Source organism: Triturus cristatus, chromosome 1_1, assembly GCF_964204655.1.
Source record: "Triturus cristatus chromosome 1_1, aTriCri1.1, whole genome shotgun sequence".
NCBI classification, from domain to species: Eukaryota; Metazoa; Chordata; class Amphibia; order Caudata; family Salamandridae; genus Triturus; species Triturus cristatus.
The window spans coordinates 32,537,698-32,555,929 of NC_140579.1; the positions used below are offsets into that span (position 1 = coordinate 32,537,698).

At 44.6% G+C, this 18,232-nt stretch overlaps 1 protein-coding gene across 2 annotated transcripts; it reads right to left on the bottom strand.

The window, feature by feature from the left end:
• Window positions 1–1,214: 1,214 nt before the first annotated feature.
• On the bottom strand, window positions 1,215–12,109 carry LOC146869250 (keratin, type I cytoskeletal 12-like). 2 transcript variants are annotated; one of them, XM_085646170.1, is made up of 8 exons: window positions 11,344–12,109; window positions 8,600–8,682; window positions 7,346–7,502; window positions 6,709–6,870; window positions 6,500–6,625; window positions 5,391–5,608; window positions 3,325–3,452; window positions 1,215–1,602 (listed from the first exon to the last, which is right to left on the bottom strand). In XM_085646170.1, exons 1-8 carry the CDS (start codon window positions 12,049–12,051, stop codon window positions 1,583–1,585), a joined length of 1,602 nt encoding a protein of 533 aa, XP_085502296.1. In that variant the 5' UTR covers window positions 12,052–12,109; the 3' UTR covers window positions 1,215–1,582. The 2 variants fall into 2 exon arrangements, with proteins under 2 accessions (XP_085502296.1, XP_085502305.1); XM_085646179.1 differs by having other exon boundaries at window positions 1,242–1,591.
• Between the last annotated feature and the right edge of the window lie 6,123 nt (window positions 12,110–18,232).

Genomic DNA, 18,232 nt, shown 5'->3' on the forward strand with positions numbered 1-18,232 from the left:
ACTAATACTTTATGGGTTCTGGAGTAGTGTGCTACTTGCCGAAAAAGCACTTTAACAGGAGTAGCTAGCGCTATATATAAACAAACCTTTTTCCCTCTTCTATCCCGCCACTATTCTTCTTAATCCAAATAACTGACCAACATATCCACCACTCAAATTACTTTCATATTTCACTATGCTAATTCACCACTAATCCTTTATAGGTTCCGGGATAGCATGCTACTTGCCTAAAAAGAGCTTCAATGCCTCGTCAGGGGTAGTATGCACTATATAAATGCATTTTTTAATTTTATTATTTTACGGAGTTTTATAGAGCACGAACTTGACCTGAAGGTATCGGGTATCAGAGAGCTTTACATAGCACCAGTTGCGTTACACGAGGAAACATTCATTTTTGTTACGCACGGCGAGATTAAGTGATTTGAATCACAGGATGTTCAGCGTCATTGCCGAGACTCAAATCCAGTTCCCCAGATTCGAGGTCGACAGCCCTAGCCGTTAGGCCAACTCCTCTCCCCGAGACAATACCATACAATGCTGGCGACTCATAACGAGCACCTCCGCAGAGATCTGTGTGCAAGACTCAAAATCTGGTGGTAAATGTAATCCTTGCAATCCAAGGTGTCAGGAAATTTGATCAAAATTTAAAAAAAGCAGAGGACAGTCCTGAGTTCAAAATCCTATTTCTGAGACAAAAAATATGAGAAAAGAAGGGGCCAAGATATATAATTCACAAATTTCACCCTGTGATCCATACCGGACAACTGCACTCATGAAGAAAAATTGTACTATTCACAATTAAGTGCCAGGGATAGAGAAAGGGAAGAAGGACTTCCTCCAAGATAAGCCCCGGATACTTGAATATCTTGCTAGGGGGTATTAGGCAGAAGACCAACTATCTCACACCCCACTCTATCATCAAATCCCTCCTTAGCAGAATGAACAATTACACTTTCTGCTTTCTGGCTGGTATACAATAATGCCCATCAGCACAGAGAGACACAATATTTATTGTGTGCTGTATCAATGTATCCCAATCACCCATCCATGTATTCATCCCTCAACATGATCTCCTTATAACCCCTTCTGCCTCTGAAGCGAGATGTGGTCTCAATGTCCGACTTTGTTCATTGGTAAAGACCTTTAAAGCAAGAGTTCTCCGAAACCTGAAAAGAAGCTGGTGGGAGCAACACAAATACATGAAAAGACATTTTGCATGTTGCATCAGAGAGAAAGTTTATTGGAATGAACAAACGAGAAACAGGCTTAAAAAGGAACACTGTCCCCACACCCTGGAAAAGAAGTGTTCAGTAGTGGATAGAAAAGCAGCCACACAGCAAATATGTCAAGATTGAAGGCCCTTGAACCCTCTTTCACAATATCTCCCAGTGGCGTGTGCGGATGAAGGGCCAAGGAGTCCCGGAAAGTGTAGTGATTCTGACGCCTCTCTTAGCTGAAGTCCTTTTCTCGCGTGTTCCATTGGCTGGGCTCGCGCCTCTAGCTCCTCCTCCAATGCATCACTTTTCATGTACCTGCCGTTTCGAACTGACCGATTTGCCATCAACTAAGTCCTCTGTAATCGTTATGTTTTCTTGGTAGGGTCTGAAAGACAAAATATGGAACACATAAGAGCTGTTCAATCTGAGATGCAGCGACCTTTGTGCTTGCGTCACAGCGGGTTCAAATCTGACGTCTATGAGGGTTTGCTCCCTGTAAGTTAAAGGGCCCAGCCCTGCTGCCAGTGAGCTGGCTTTGCCTATTGTATTAACATGGACTAGGGTAACAGTAAATGATGCCAGTGAAATGTCCCAATTTTAAGTTATGAAATTTGCATTATGACATTAGGTTTAGTGTTTTTCTTGCAGAAAACCGATTCCTGTAGAAAATGTCTGGTGTCAGCACCTCGACTTGCTTTGATTTATGTGAAAATAGTCCAGCAACACGTCTCGCACTAATAGCATATATATATATATTTAATTTACATGAACTGGAATGTTGTGACAAAGTTATGCAAATTCTCACTCTGCTAGAATGAATGTCCCCAGGTCACAACTTTGTGGCACTCCTTGAAAAGTGAATTGACTCTGGTACCTCCATGGGATGCGATCTGCCCTCTCGCAAAGTGAATTGACTCTTGTACCTCCATGAGATGGGATCTGCCCTCTCGCCTGTCAGAGAATCTTCCCCTCCCCCGGTCTTTGAAACAAAGAGTTAAAGCAAAGTGAAAGCTAGCAAGACTTACTTTGAGATAGGCCCCATTTCTACGGCATTGTCTATCCCTATCCAGTTCACTCTGCACAGAGCGGTCTCTTTAGGGGACGCCAACTGAAGCGTCACAAGGGGCAGTGGCCCTACACGCCCTCCTGGCGATCAGTCCCGGAGCATGAGGAGAATGGCTCAAATAAACCATAACAAGGCCTGCAGTGAAAGTGTGTTTCCAACTAATCACCTTGACGTTTCCATGTAAGAACAGATCATGACTGAGGCGTCTCGTGCGAACCGTGTGTCTGTTCCATGTGTGCAGGGTCGGCTTTAGGGCAGTGCGACTGGTGGGCGCTGACGTGTGGAGGGGGCGCTGACCTCAAGGGGGGCACTGTGTTTAGCAATAGCTTATGATTTGAGAGATGAGGGACACTTTTGCCCGTTGGTAGTGAGAGAATCCAAGGAGGCGGTCATGAGATGTGGGGGCACCAAAAATGATTGTCGCACCGGGCGCCAACAGTGCTAAAGCCGGCCCTGCATGTGTGACAGAGTAGGGCTGCTGTAGGTAGCAGCAGCCTGTGCAGGTAAGAGCGGTGGGGCCGGGCTGGGGGAGGAGGGGTGATTTCTACAGACGACGACAAGGAAAAATAAATTATGTTTTGAATTTTCCCTCGGGTCGTCTGTCGAATAGCCCCCACCCGGCCCACTGCTCTTACCTGCACGGGCCGCACCTGGCTGCAGGTCAGTTCTTGGGGTGCCTTTGCAGAGTTCAGATTTGGAATAGCAGGGCTGCTGCAGGGCAAGATTGATCTCCATTGGTGGAGTCAAGTGGGGGTCACACTACAGAGAGTGCAGCCCTCGAGAGCCGAGCTTCACTTGTACAGCTCTTCAGTGCTTTAGAAATACAAGAGATGTAGCTAAGAGTTCAGGTGCACTGACAGAGCTGTTTGCAGATTTCAGCATCGGATACTATAAGGTAATAACTGCAGTGCTGAACCTAACCCAGCCATGTGACTGGTATGCCATAGCCGGTGTGGGATGCGAGTGATGGTGTCAGAGCCTGTGTATTGTGACTCTGGGGTTCAAATGTATAGGCACTGGGCATCACAGGAGAGCATTTACCTTTGGAAGAGGAACCGGTGCCAGAGCCGTAGCCTGTAGCCGCGGTGGACGCGCTGGTCCCGCCGGAACCGCTGCGTCCTCCTGAGCCAGAGTCTTGCTGAGGTTTACTTTGTGGGACCTGTGAGGACCTGAATCCAGAAACACAATGAACTCTATTATCCTGAGTAAAGTGCCTTATGAATGAATGAATGAGTTTTTACTGCTTGATTAACAAAAATCATTGCAATCAAAACATCTTAGTAATAGGACAGTACACAAAAACATTGTCACATTCCTGAAGTTAATAAATACCTGTGTAGGAGTAAAGAGCCTTATAACAATGTCTTTCTTGAGGATAGAAGGAATGGCACATTTCATCACAGTGAGTAATGCAAAAGATTCAAAAGTAGGTTGCGTGGTATAAAACTACTCCTGCAATGTAACTGACATAGCACAAAACACTTAGGGACCTATTACAAGTACGGCGGTCATTAACCACTGTACTCGCGGTGGCGCAGCGGTGGCGGTCCTGGATCCATCTCATTATGAGGCGGCTTTTAGGACTGATCACTGCTACCCCAGGGAACCACCGTTCTCTGGCTGTGGTGCAGCGCAGAGGGTATATATAATATGGAAGGCTGGACGGCCGCAGTCCAGCGAGCATATTATGAGTTTACCCTCCGCTGCCCTGTTCATGGCAGGCTCACCGCCATGAAAAGACTGGCGGAGGGGAAATAAAGGAGGCCCTACAGGGCCCCCAGGCACCCGCCATCATGGGGATGCATTCAGGGGGGCACTACATGTGCTTCCCTGTTTGCATGCACCCCAAGTTCCAGGGCGGGCTGGACCTCACAGTCCATACTGTTCTGGAACTTCTTTTGTGTTCCCTTTGCGGCGCCCGTTTTCAGGGCACTGCCGTGGGAACGGCAAATGAAAAGACAGGGAAAGCCTTCCAGACATGAGTTTTATTCGTAATCTGGCAGGCAGTCCCTACACGGCTTTGGCGGTGCTGAGCGGCACAGAGCCGGCGCAGCACCACCAAAGTTGTAATCAGTCCCTTGAACACTTCCATGACTTTAAAATCCCTGCATACAAAACCACAAGATACTTATCTTCTATTATGTGTGCATGTATACTAGTATAAAAAAAATGAAATGCAATACGTCCTTAGCAAACATTTAACTCCTTAGCCATATATCGCACTTAACAAACTCACTAATGGGACAGCAGGCACTGCATTAGGGATAATTTAAAAGATCACTTAAAAAGTGCTTAATTTCATCGATTATCATTGTACCTGAGATGCTGTGTTGTCCTCAATTAAGACAGTGATTCATGCACTAATTGTCTCCCACCTAGACAATGCGAACGCCTTATATTTTCGGCACGCCCCCAATACCTTGTACAGCGGTTTCAGGCATGAAATAGCAGCTAAGCTACTGCTCTGAATCCTAAAAACAATATCCATCAGCAACCACTTAAAAAATGTACATTTGTTGCCAGTGCCTAAGAACATCATATTTAAAGCAATCTGACTAACTCACAAATGTCTGACAAATGTAGGGCCCAGCTATATAGGGAAAAAATGACCCTCTACGCTCCTCACTCTTCATCTTCTTGGAATATCCAGAATCAAATGATGTAGACACGGTGGAAGGGCTTTCTCGTGCACGTCAGCTAAGATGTGGAATTCCCTCCCTCTGCAGATTAGGCAAAACCTCAATCACAATCTTTTGAAGAAACAACTTAAAGCCTAGCTCTTTCACCTTCCTTAATTCTTGGCAAGTAGCCACCCCTCCCTTATGCTATAATTATTTTTCAGCGCCAGGACACACTTTGGGAAGTTGTTCACGCTCTAGAAATTGTCATTCATTCACCTAGGAGCCTTTTTTTCAGAGACATAGGGCCTAATTTAGAGTTTGGCAGATGAGTTACTCCATCACAAATGTGACAGATATAACACCCTCCTTAATAAAAGTGCATTATATCCTATGGGAATTGTAATAATGCACATGGACTATCCGTTACTTTTGTGCTTAGCTAAGGGCACACAAATTCTTTGGTAGCGCTTGCTGCCACCTCCTTACCCGCCTGAGCCTTCGAGCAGATGCTGGTAGGTCGCAATTTCCTGCTCCAGCCGGCTCTTGATGTCCAGGAGTTGGTTGTACTCATCACTCTGGTGCTCTGTCTGTGCCCTGAGTTCGACCAGCTGCTCCTGTATGATGCTGATCTTGGCTTGCAGCTCTCCTAGCTGAGAACAGTAGCGCCCCTCTGTCTCGGCCAAGTCCATCTCCAGGGAACTTTTCTGTCAAATCAACAAAACACTGCACAGTTAGTAAGTAGAAAGCAACTCTCTGAACTAAGTCTACAAACATTGTTTCTTTTTGTTAATGCATATAATTGCTGGTAAGCCTCCCCCTGACTCTGCCTTTTGTACCAGCTTTTTCTGGTGAATTGTCACTGAAGCTGATAAAATTCAGTGAATTTGAGTTGGGTTAATCCATTTCTTGGCTCCGTATTAACAATTTTGGAGAGTTTCCAATGATAGTGATCCAACAGCCATCCACCCATAGAATAAGGTCAATGGAAATTAACCAGGCCTGGGAGAGATCCAACAAGAAGAAGGAGGAATAGAGGGAAAGGTGGAGACCACAATGACACAAAAGTGCCTAAAATGGAGGACATGAGTTTGGGTTAATATTGGCTGTTGTTCTTACGTTCTCTATTCTTCTAAACGCACTGGGCACAATAATTAAAGCCAAGTGTGTGTACAAATGGCAACATTTATTATTTAAAGAAATTCACAAAAGTAAGCTGGCACTCGAAAATCAATTTACCCAGGTATATGATTACACCATTATGATGCAATAGTCTTTGAGTGAGGAGGGAATTCAGATCATCGATACCATGGAAAATTTGAGAACACTGACTAGCTTGCGAGTTTATGGATATTTACACACTTTCCCCCAACCCATTCACACCCTGAAAATGCTTGTAGAATTATTTCTGTCAAGGGCAGGAGTTAATCCTTCTACAGAGTAGGAAAGGGGTTGTGAAGAACAATTGATGGAGAGAAAAATGTGGATCAATCAATTTTGATTGCATAACTGGAAATAGATTTCTATTGAGTTATCACACAACAATATTAGGTTTCCTAAGAGTGGGGATGCTTTTTGAGAGGTGAATCTTTTCTTACCATTGTCATTTGTGACTGCAGCTCTATCTCTAGCGATTGCAAGGACCGTCGCAGTTCTGACACCTCGCTTTTGCTTGATTGCACTTGCTCGACCCCAGTTGAGATCTGTTGTTTCAACTCAGAACTCTGAAAGACAAATGAGGGAGAGTTGATGGGGTCTTCTTGGTTTTGTTTTTTGCAATCATCATAGTGGATAGATGAGTCCTCACCCTTTGGTTGAATCCTTCTTCTGCCCGCTTGCGGTTCTCCTCTGCCAATTTTTCATATTGCTCCCTTGTCTTGGTCAGGAGGTCAAGGAGGTTAATGCCTGGCGCAGCTTTCATCTCAACATTGACATCTCCTTGAGTATCACTTTGGTGACCCTTCAACTCCTGCAAGAGTAAATAAGACACCCCCTCAATTTTCATGCAAGAGATGTAAACCAATGGAAGATCAACATTACAAATTGAGTTATTTTGAAAAATATTTTGTTACTGAAATTTTAAAATGTGCTACTGATTGTCAACAAAAGTAGTGTAAGTCACTCAACAACTAAGTAATGTTCAACATTTTAGCATAAAACAGACTGTTTACAACTGGTTTATCCAACATTGATCTATGATCCATGCCAGATTCATAACGCAAATTACAGTACAATGAATCTAAATAGTCATTGGATAGCCTGTAAACCTGGCACGGACTCAGCCGTCGTGCACCACAATTTAGACAATGTTGGCCTATAGTATAGGTAAACATTTGGTGCCTTTCACTGGCCTCTAAAAGATTGGTACTGAAAATATTGGTGTTATGGGTTTATTCCATATTCATCACTTCCAGGACCATCTGAAACATATTGCTATCTCTTACTTCCTCGTGGTTCTTCTTGAGTGCCGCCAGCTCCTCAGTCAGGCTCTCCACTTGCGACTCAAGGTCAGATTTGGACAGGGTCAGCTCGTCCATAACCCGACGCAGCCCATTGGTGTCAGTCTCCACACTCTGGCGAAACATCAGCTCATTCTCATACCTAGGAACATATTAAGCTTCAGGTCATTTGTTCAAACATGTTCGATCTATTCTCTTAGCTATTGCCTGATCATATTCACGCTAGTGGTGGCGATACATGTAGTGCAACAAGCCTTACCCCTCTCAGCCAAACATGGTGTCAGCTACGATAGAATATAGATGGAACGAGCCTTAGTGGAAGTGAGCTGAACATCTATTGAGTGTCTTTTGGGGCAGAAAATCCCAAGACTTTCTCAAGGAACACTTTGTAAACCTTCATTCTGAGTGGCCCCTAAATCTCTAATTGGCCACAAGCAGGAGTTACCCACCTATTAGTGAATTATGACAGTGTAATAAAAAAAGTATTTTTTATTAAATTGATTTTACTGGTACTGGTGAAAATTTGCCATGACATCTGCACCAATATTTGGACTGCGAATGTCTGTTTTGCCACTGCTCAGTCATTTAAAATGTTGTTTTTGCACTTAACATGTACTGCAAACATTGGTGCCAAATTGCACCAGCACGATTGTAAACTATTCATTCTGGAAATATAGCTGCAGTGGGACCAGTGCAAACACCTCACTCCGCTACTAGAGTTACCTCTTTTTTTCCCAAATGTAGGACATATACATCTGTCCCACTTCCTTTCCCACACTGCAGTGATTAAACTCCTTGAAAAACCTCCTAAACATGCTTCACTTTAAGGAAGCATGTTCCTCTTATAGGCTATTAAAGGCTTTGTGTAAGCAGTGGGCATGTTGGAAGGGCGTTTTCATGGATCCATGCTCTGCTGATGTCCTCAGCAGCTTATACTGTGTTAACGTAATAGGCACATTGTGGGGGCATTTTCTCTACATTAAAGTTATCTTTCTAAATGTAAGGCATTTAGCAAGAAGCTAAAATTGCCAAAGCTTACTTTCTTAAGAATGGTGTCAGTAAATTGAAGATAGTCGTTCACCTGTGCCTTCCAAGCTGCCTGTATAGGTCCCTAGTAACAGTGAGTTATTCGCCATAGTGGACCACGGCCTTGAGTGTGCTAGGAGGCATCACTGTTTCTTTTCTGTCCACGTTGCCCGAGTTGGAAGTGTGCTGAGGTGAGCCATATGTTTTACTCACTTGAGTTTGAAGTCATCAGCAGCCAGCCTTGCATTATCGACTTGCAGGACGATGGTGGCATTGGCCACTTGGGCAGTTAAGATCTGCAAGCACAGAATGGCAGAAGAAAGAGTTAAGGCCTACGTGTTTATAGAATATTGCGCTTAACGTGGACTGCAGGCTGGGCCATGTTACTCACAATGGGAATTACAATATTACATTTTCCTGTAGACTATGTGGTGTCCTCCAAATCTGTAAGCCCTGAGCTACTGAGAAAGCCTACTGCTTAAAGTGCTGAAAGTCACACTGAACTAGAAACACGAGAACAACAGCATCTGAATACGCTATCAATATACCCTATTAATATAGTGAAAATTGCCAGAAAACAAAAGATCACTTCAGTTTTCTCAAGTCTAGTCCACATGTAGCCCCCATTCTGGTTCTCTTTTAGAAAAATCATATTTCATGTTTCTCCAGTGGGTACTTAGATCTCTGTATTACATTTTGTACAGTAAAATCAGCTGCAAAGTTCGGTACACAGAGGGACTTCCTTGGTCTATTGGAAAAGAAAAATAGCTGCCTCATAAGGAATTTTGGGTTAGAAGTTTAAAGCCTTTTTGCTGTCAAACCGAGCCATTTGCGAACACAAAAAGGCTTTTCTAATGTATCAAATGCAACTTGCGATCCTGTAACACATTACCAAATCACAATTTGGGTTTGCAACGTAATAACAATTCGGTATTTTGAAGGGGCAGTTTCCCTTCCAAATACCAAATCGTACTGGAATATACTAATGTTTTGGGATTGAAATGTGCTCGCAAAACATTCATACTGTGCCACCATCTCAAAATTGGTGGTAACTCATTTGCAAATGGGAAGGGGTCCCCTGGTGACCCCTTTCAGAATGTTTAAAACAATATTTTTTAAGAACAGGTAGTGGTCCCACAGATCACTGCCTACTCTTACAAAATAAAAATGAAACAATTAATTTTTTATTTTTAAATGCATTTTATTTTCCTTTAAGAAAAATGGGCTACATTTGAAAAACAATATTATTTTATTTAAAACCAATCACAGATTTGGTGGTTTGCTGACCCCAGCAGGTGACCCCCCCTGTGATGGCAGCAAATTCTAGTGGTTCTCAGATTGTGACCTTCCTCATTTATATTCATGAGGTATGTCGAATCGCGATCCACTACAAATCGGTAATTTGCAAAAGGACCCATTAGTATGTAGGCTCAACAAATTACCACACATGGTCGCAAACAAACTGGTAGGAAATTGCAACCAGTTGTACGTACATCTAGCCCTGACATTTGTTTAAACTGATTTTGAATGAAAGCTGCTGAGATTAATTGACATTCATTTTGTATCGCAAAGTATTCACATAATATATTTAGATTGCAATTTCATACATGTAAACAAGTTTAATTTCCTTCTAAATGCTCCAACAAGCTAGAGCAGTCTGATTGCAGACGGCATGTAACGGTTACGAGTTGCTTAACGAGGTCTGCGGACCAGACTCTCTCTCTCTCTTTTCTGGGCCACCTTCTGTTTCCGGTGCCACAATGAACGTTCGAGTGTGCGAAGCTGCCGCAAGAGCAGTCCCCCCAAAGTCTATGACGTAGGAGCGCGGGGCTGGAAACAAAGGATGTTGCGAATCCTGGGATTACAATTCCATAGAAACTGCAAGGACCCCGGGAAACAGCTTTCTGTCTTATGGGTTGTTCTTGGGCTCACTAATTAGTCATGTTTGGAGTCATGGGGAGATGTTATTAGGTTTTGTGTTACTCTTTATATCTCTAACTTCATAATGCAAATGGGAAATTTCCACAAGGAAAACGTGTTATTTGAGGCTGTGTGCGTCAGTGAGTGAAGCTGTTGTAAAAAGTTGCGTTCCAGTATGATTTGGCCTCTGGGTAAACCGGGGGCTTCAAGATCAGAGGAGAAAACATACTGTACAGGATATGATTTACATCTAGTCATTCTCAGAAAATGGTTCCTGTGCTTCAAAGCTGCCTTTTCGTATTTCCATGCCAGGAAATAAATTGATGTTTTCTGCCTTAACTTATCTCTAGTATCATACTTTTCTATCATAATATGAATGTCTATATGTTTAACTGCATGACATGTTCTACAGCTTCTATACTGTTTTTATGCTAGTTTCTGCACAAAGTAAATCTGTAAATTGATTGTAGTGTATGACCAAATGTTTAGAGCAATTTGCAACAATTTATGGACCTATGCTTAAGTAATGAATAACATAAAAATACCACGACCATCGCTTTATCTCTAAAAATTTGCTTTCAAACTTTGTGGGTTTTTTAGAGCCCAGACATAATTACTAGATTTTATCCTGCAGTTCAAAGGAGCAAAAAGTTTAGGCACACTTGTAGGAGAGGTACTGGGGGCCACACATAGGAACTCGGGTATAGTTTGGGTTATCGCCTCTAAGATAGGGTACACACATGGTAGCGAACATTGGCCTAATTACTTGTGATATCGACAGTTGTTTATGCTTAAACCTCTTTATACACGTCGGTGTGTCTGTCAAGAATGATGATGATACATTATTTTCAATTTTTATAAAGTGGTTAGGTTATAAATAGAAAAAACGTCTGTGAGAAAAAGAAGTAAATAGAGCAACTGATCGAAGAACTTGGAGAAGGCACACTCCGAAGGATGGAGAAGGAGAGCAAGAAGTTATTGTTAATTGGCGAGATCATTGTCTAAAACAAGGAATTCAACGTGGTATGATACTTTACCTTAGTTTGCAGATCTGCGATTTGTGTGAAATATTTACTGTAGTCCTTTTCTCCCACAGCTGGTCTTTGCACTGCGTACCACTCTTTGATTTTACGCTCAAATTCGGCGTTGGCAGCCTCTAGTTGCCTGACCTTGTCCAAGTAGGTACCCAAGCGATCGTTGAGGTTCTGCATGGTCTCCTTCTCCCCGGCAGAGAGAAGGCCCTCACTATGTCCTTGGCTAGCATGGCTCCATTGGTCCCCATGGCCAGCCTGGCCCCATTGGCCCCACTGGCCCTCCTGGTCACTGCCAACAAACCCACCACCAACACCACCACCAAAGTTACCTCCGACACCACCAGCCAAGCCCCTTCCAGCACCACCAGCAAAGCTGCCACCAGCATAGCCCCCGAAAGAACTCCCAGCATGGCTACCCTGACTAGCACCCAGTCTACCACCAGTATTCTGAGAAGAAACACTATGAGAGGATATGCCCCCAATACCCTGACTAGCACCCTGTCTACCACCAGTATTCTGAGAAGTAACACTACGAGAGGATATGCTCCCAATACCCTGACTAGCACCCTGACTACCACTAGTATTCTGAGAAGAGACACTATGAGAGGATATGCCCACAATACCCTGACTAGCACCCTGACTACCACTAGTATTCTGAGAAGTGACACTACGAGAGGATATGCCCCCAATACTACTGCGTAAGCTTGCCATGCTGTACTATTGTAGGTGCACCAACTCAAGAAAGGCAGCGGAGCTGGTGACTGGCTGCTGGGAAAATGGTTACTCCTTATATACAAATAGGAGAGGGTGTGCCCGCTCACTAAGTACTATTTCCCATGTCAATGTGCAGTGTTTAACACCTTATTCTCTCTCACTCTTTAAAAGATCAATTACACTCATTATTAATCATCCTTGTTCCTTTTCCATGTACACCGCTGCCCTAGGGCTGTTTGTCCTGTCAGGGTGGGAGAAGGGCGGAGCATGGAATCCTTTTCAGAGAAATTTACTTTTCAGGTTTTGCTAAAAGAGCTGCAAAAGTGTTGATTGCTCTTCTGGCTCTCGAGCTGTTGGGCACCCCTGTGCTCCTTTCTGCAGCCACCCAACCTTCCACACATCCAGGCACGTCAGGGTGACCAGATTTTGATAACTAAATATATGTACACGCCAAAGACATAGCAGAAGGACTTCTCACAAACATAGAATTCAACCATTAAATGCAACTTTGACCATGGGCGTTGAATCACCAAAATGGTAGGAGTAGCAGATGTGACATCATATAACCACCACTCGATCCTGTAACATCATAGGAAGTGATGTTATATAAACTTTAGTATAGTAAGAACTGCAAGAGTAACCCATATAACAATGTGGGACCAGAGTATACTTGATAACAATTGACAATGTCCCATAGAGATTACCTAACAGAACAACTGCATCCAATACATCAAATTCGAATCACACCAAAACAATATGACTATATGAATAGAAATCAAACGATATTGATTCATTCTGAATATACAAAATAAGACAGCATCAAATATACATTATGAAAGTGCTCAATGAAGTGAGAACATGGTGCTTAGGATATATAGGAAAAGGGCGCAAAGTGAAACACAAACAGGAAAAAAATAAGGGTGAAAAGGAATACATTCAAAACTGTTGTGCATGAATTAAGTCAATCCATTGTTAAAATATCACAGTAAAATAGTTATCTATTTCTCTGTTGGTATATGTCGATGGCGTTTCGACCATTCTTAATTTAAGGTAATAAATCAGGAAGGGCAACGCACTACAGATGTGATTGCTGGCTGAGAAACAAACAGTGGCGGCTGGTGGAATTTGAAACTGGTAAGACGTAAGCAGAACGAATGAACACATGCGAGCGAGTGAAGCGAGCGACCCGATGGAAACAAGGGGAATTTGGGGGGGGGGTCTCCCCCGTGAAGACATTTTTAAAAAATTGGCATCTTTTTGGTGCTATTTTCAGCACTATTTCTGTGATAAATGGACTAAAAATGTAGTTCTTCTAGGCATTCATAAAAGAAAACTCATACATTATTTCAGATATTTTCTGGGTTGCCAAGCAGGTCTGACTTCTGAAGAGGGCTAGGGTACTAAGCAAGACTGCTTTGGCGCTACCCTTTCCAATAGAAAACACTAGTTAGCGATGTCAACAAGTTCAATGGACAAATCTGGGGTCTAGGGAGAGTCCCTCTCCTGAGAAAGAAATTCAAAAAAGATTGGCAAATGGTGCATTTTAAAGCAAATGAATGCAGCGATAAAGCAAGGCTTATTCAGCAGTGGGAACGTATAGTCTTGAATATTAAACACATTAAAAACTGCCCCGTATCTTCTTGCATTAATTTGTTCAACAGTTACTGTAATATGTAAATTGTTCTGCTTGACAACTTTAGCCTTTTAAAATGTATGCTTGCCCAGTGTCTTGCACTGCATGCAGCATTAACTTTGGAAAATGATGCTCTAGCCAGACTTTGGGAAGCACCCACAGCTGCTGGCTGTAACCAGTCATATAGAAATATGTGCAGACAGGTCTTAAAGTGAGATGAAAAAAAATGGGTGCTCCCTATAAAGGAACATCCCAAATACATTTCTGTGATTCCCATAGTGTGCCATCAGACCGGTATTTTGGTTTCTCTCTGAGATGTAATTTTATCCAGATAAATGGCACAGCAACTGACATATGCCTAAAGCCTGTCAGTATGATTGGCTTTGTCACTGGGTGTTAGCTGTTTAAGATAAATGCGTAACAACAATGATTTCTTATAAATAATTAACATTGAAAATGTTTAAATTCTGAAATAGTGAGTCTGTGAATTAAATAGCACTCTGAGGCCTGTGGAAGGAGTTTTGGCCTTCAGTTAAGTGTGCTTTATGTTAGATATGTATCCTCTTTTTCTCTGCATATCTTGTCCCTCTGCACATCTTCAACCCCCTCTCTTTCCTCTTCAGCATCCTCTTTTCACTCTTCCCCGAATGCCCTTCCTCACATCTCTGTCACTTCACCGCCGGAAAACATGCAACTAAACTAGAAACATAAGGAGCTCACAATTGCTACCATCAGAATCAATGCATAAATATGTTCTCCATCATGACACATGCTTACAGCGGAATTGCTTGCAGGTGATTCTAAAGCCTGATGCAGTCAGCAAAGCCCATGCAGTGCCTCATTCCCTTGGTCATTAAGTGACGCACATTAATTCCAGAAAACTCCTTCTTATAGTGTCAGTTTTATTTAACATATGACGCCTGTATTTTTCAAGCCAGCATTATTGAACTCAGAATCCTAGTTAACTTTAGGGAGACAACCATACGTTTTTTAGTGCATCACATTGTACTTGACTGTCCAATTTAGGTGCACCATGAATTAATTCAGTTTAGAATTTGATTTAAAAACATCTTATTTGGATCAGACTATAATGCTGTTCCTTATTTAATAACAATTTTGATCAAATATAAAGTGCACATGGCTCACTTGTCTCTTGGTTGACTCATGGCATCATTGATAGGGTGCGGAACAGAGGTTCTAGAATGTTTCTAATTTCATGTCTAGAAACTATTACTTTTAATTACATCTCACTCAAAAATTATGATACAATGTAATGTACGAAAATGAAACTCTTAAAAAATTCAAAATTACATTTCTTTAAAGTCATAGTTGTATTTTATTTTTGGGTGATTCATGCAGCAAATGTTTTTATCTCATTTACATTTTTCGCCAGATGAATAGTTGTACTGTCTAATGCTAAAGCCGGTGGCTCTGACTACACTGGGCAACGCTTCTGGAGGCCGGAGGTGATGAAACAGTACAGGACGGGGGCCCTGGAGGCCCATCACGGGTCCTTGCTGAGTGCCCCCTAATGATTTTGATATGCCCCTGCAGGAACCCCTTATCCTCTGGGACGTTGGTCCAGACAGAGCACTCCATGATTCTGATGTCCTAGAGTTGCTTCAGCAAAGTGCTATTCAAAATGGCAAGTGTGGGTCAGAGGAGGCGTGCCGAAGCTCCCACACCTGAACCCGCCAGGAAAGCATCACTTCCGGCAGTAGTGGAGCTCAGTAGAAAGCGACACATGTTGTGAGGGATTACCAGCCGTGTAGCTCTAGGTTTAGATAGTGTGAACCTCCATGTGGCACTCGAGCCACCCTCTGTGTGCTGGGGCTTTGGCACCCAGAAGCTGAGGCCAATCAGGCTGAGCCATAGCAAGTGGCCAGCCTCACTGCCAGCCTCACTGCTTTCCTCACTGCTTGCCTTACTGCCTGCCTCACCGCCAGCCTCACCGCCAGCCTCACTGCCAGCCTCACTGCCTGCCTCACTGCCTGCCTCACTGCTTGCCCCACTGCCAGCCTCACTGCCCGCCTCACTTCTTGCCTCATTGCCCGCCTCACTACCTGCCTCACTGCTGCATCACTACCAGCCTCACTGCCAGTCTCACTGCTTGCCTCACTGCCAGCCTTACCTGCCTCATTGCCCGCCTCACTGCTGCATCACTACCAGTCTCACAGCCAGTCTCACTGCCTGCCTCTCTGCTAGCCTCGCTGCATGCCTCGCTGCCTGCCTCACTGCCAGCCTCACTGCCAGCCTCACCTCCAGCCTCGCTGCCAGCCTCACTGCCAGCCTCACTGCCAGCCTCACTGCTTGCCTCACTGCTTGCCTTACTGCCTGCCTCACCGCCAGCCTCACCGCCAGCCTCACTGCCAGCATCACTGCCAGCCTCACTGCCAGCCTCACTGCCTGCCTCACTGCCTGCCTCACTGCTTGCCCCACTGCCAGCCTCACTGCCCGCCTCACTTCTTGCCTCATTGCCCGCCTCACTACCTGCCTCACTGCTGCATCACTACCAGCCTCACTGCCAGTCTCACTGCTTGCCTCACTGCCAGCCTTACCTGCCTCATTGCCCGCCTCACTGCTGCATCACTACCAGTCTCACTGCCAGTCTCACTGCCTGCCTCTCTGCTAGCCTCGCTGCATGCCTCGCTGCCTGCCTCACTGCCAGCCTCACTGCCAGCCTCACCTCCAGCCTCGCTGCCAGCCTCACTGCCAGCCTCACTGCCAGCCTCACTGCTTGCCTCACTGCTTGCCTTACTGCCTGCCTCACCGCCAGCCTCACCGCCAGCCTCACTGCCAGCATCACTGCCAGCCTCACTGCCAGCCTCACTGCCTGCCTCACTGCTTGCCCCACTGCCAGCCTCACTGCCCGCCTCACTGCCCGCCTCACTTCTTGCCTCATTGCCCGCCTCACTACCTGCCTCACTGCTGCATCACTACCAGCCTCACTGCCAGTCTCACTGCTTGCCTCACTGCCAGCCTTACCTGCCTCATTGCCCGCCTCACTGCTGCATCACTACCAGTCTCACTGCAAGTCTCACTGCCTGCCTCTCTGCTAGCCTCGCTGCATGCCTCGCTGCCTGCCTCACTGCCAGCCTCACTGCCAGCCTCACCTCCAGCCTCGCTGCCAGCCTCACTGCCTGTGCGGACCTCACTAAGCTGCTCCATGTAAAGCAGACGGTGAGGCAAGAGACAGACTGCTTTGGTTGTAGTCCCTTTCCAGTTCTTAGCTCATGTAATGGGGCAAAGGGCCATCAATCAAGATGACGAGCAGCCCTCTTATTGAATGGCTGTCATGTGGGCGGATTCAAAAAGGACCTGACAATGGCGACAAGTTCAAAGGCAGAGGATCCGTTTCCGACCTGCATGGATGCTGTTTAGAGGGCTGAACCAATAACTGATCATGAATGATGATGAAGAAGATGAAGCAGAATGTCATGAGGATGATAGCAAAAGCGCGTGCAGGCGCGTGGGAATACAAGTAGGAGTCATTGTAATTAAACGAGGCGTCATTGTAATTCACCCCCTTTGCAAGACTGTTTCTTCGGTAGCATGAAGAGGAAGGCATGTGGCACACGTGGAAAACTGCGTTTGTACAGAAAGACCCTCGAGCTTCTTCATCTCGTGCAAAGGAAGACCTTTTCCTGTGTGGCGCTTAGAGGCGAGGGCTCTCTCCCCCGATCGTCAGGCCGCTGCATTGCGCCCTGGAGGTCCAGCCCTTTTCCCTTCACACTGCACCGGAATGCTAATGCATCGGGGGCTCGCCATTACAGCTGATTGCTAACCTTCGCGCCACTTACTCAATCAAAACGCAAATTACTGTTTGATAAATTTCGCGCTACAAATCCCATGCAGGCTAAATCCCGCCCACACGTGCACGGAGCACGCGCCATTCGGCTATCATTATTCCTAATCATGTTGTGTTCTCATTTTACAGCAGATGCATTTGTGACAGCAAGATGTCTATTTTTGTACAGTCTGTGAATCACATTTCTATGTTGGCATCCTTACGGGGTACTTTAGACGGGGGTCTAAATGAGGTGCAAAAAATGCTCAGCGAAAATCACATTTCCTCTGGCTGTCCCCTGAGTTCTGAACCTGCACTCGATTTACACTTGCGAAAAATGGAAACGGCATTGGCACCTGTTTTGCGACCATTTGTGCTGGCACCTGGCACAAAGTGACTTTTTTTTCTAGTCCTTGGTGGTGTTTATAACAACCCAAGTGAACCAATTTTGTATGTCTTAAAAGACTAAAATATAGAGTAAAACTCTGCATGATCCAATATCATTGTAACCTTTGACCCACAGTTTATAAAAGCATCTCTATAAATGAAGCAGCAACCCGCTGAACTATAAAGTGCATTGCATGCATTAGTGCGGTGCATGCACAGTAACCCTCTAAGCTGGTTTATGAAGGTTGAAACTGTGACCAGAGATGGACCTGGCCAGTATTTCAATGCCACGTCAGCAGCAACTGCAAGATGAAAACACGTGAAACCTATTTTTAGGATGCCGATTTTAAATTACTTTGATGCAAATAAAG

Coding starts and splice junctions, on each gene's coding strand:
- LOC146869250 (XM_085646179.1), bottom strand. CDS start 12,051: ATGGCAAGCTTACGCAGTAGTATTGGGGGCATATCCTCTCGTAGTGTC. Junction 6,871..7,345: donor TCAAGAAGAACCACGAGGAA/GTAAGAGATAGC, acceptor TTACTCTTGCAG/GAGTTGAAGGGTCACCAAAG. Junction 5,609..6,499: donor TGCAGTCACAAATGACAATG/GTAAGAAAAGAT, acceptor TTGATTTGACAG/AAAAGTTCCCTGGAGATGGA.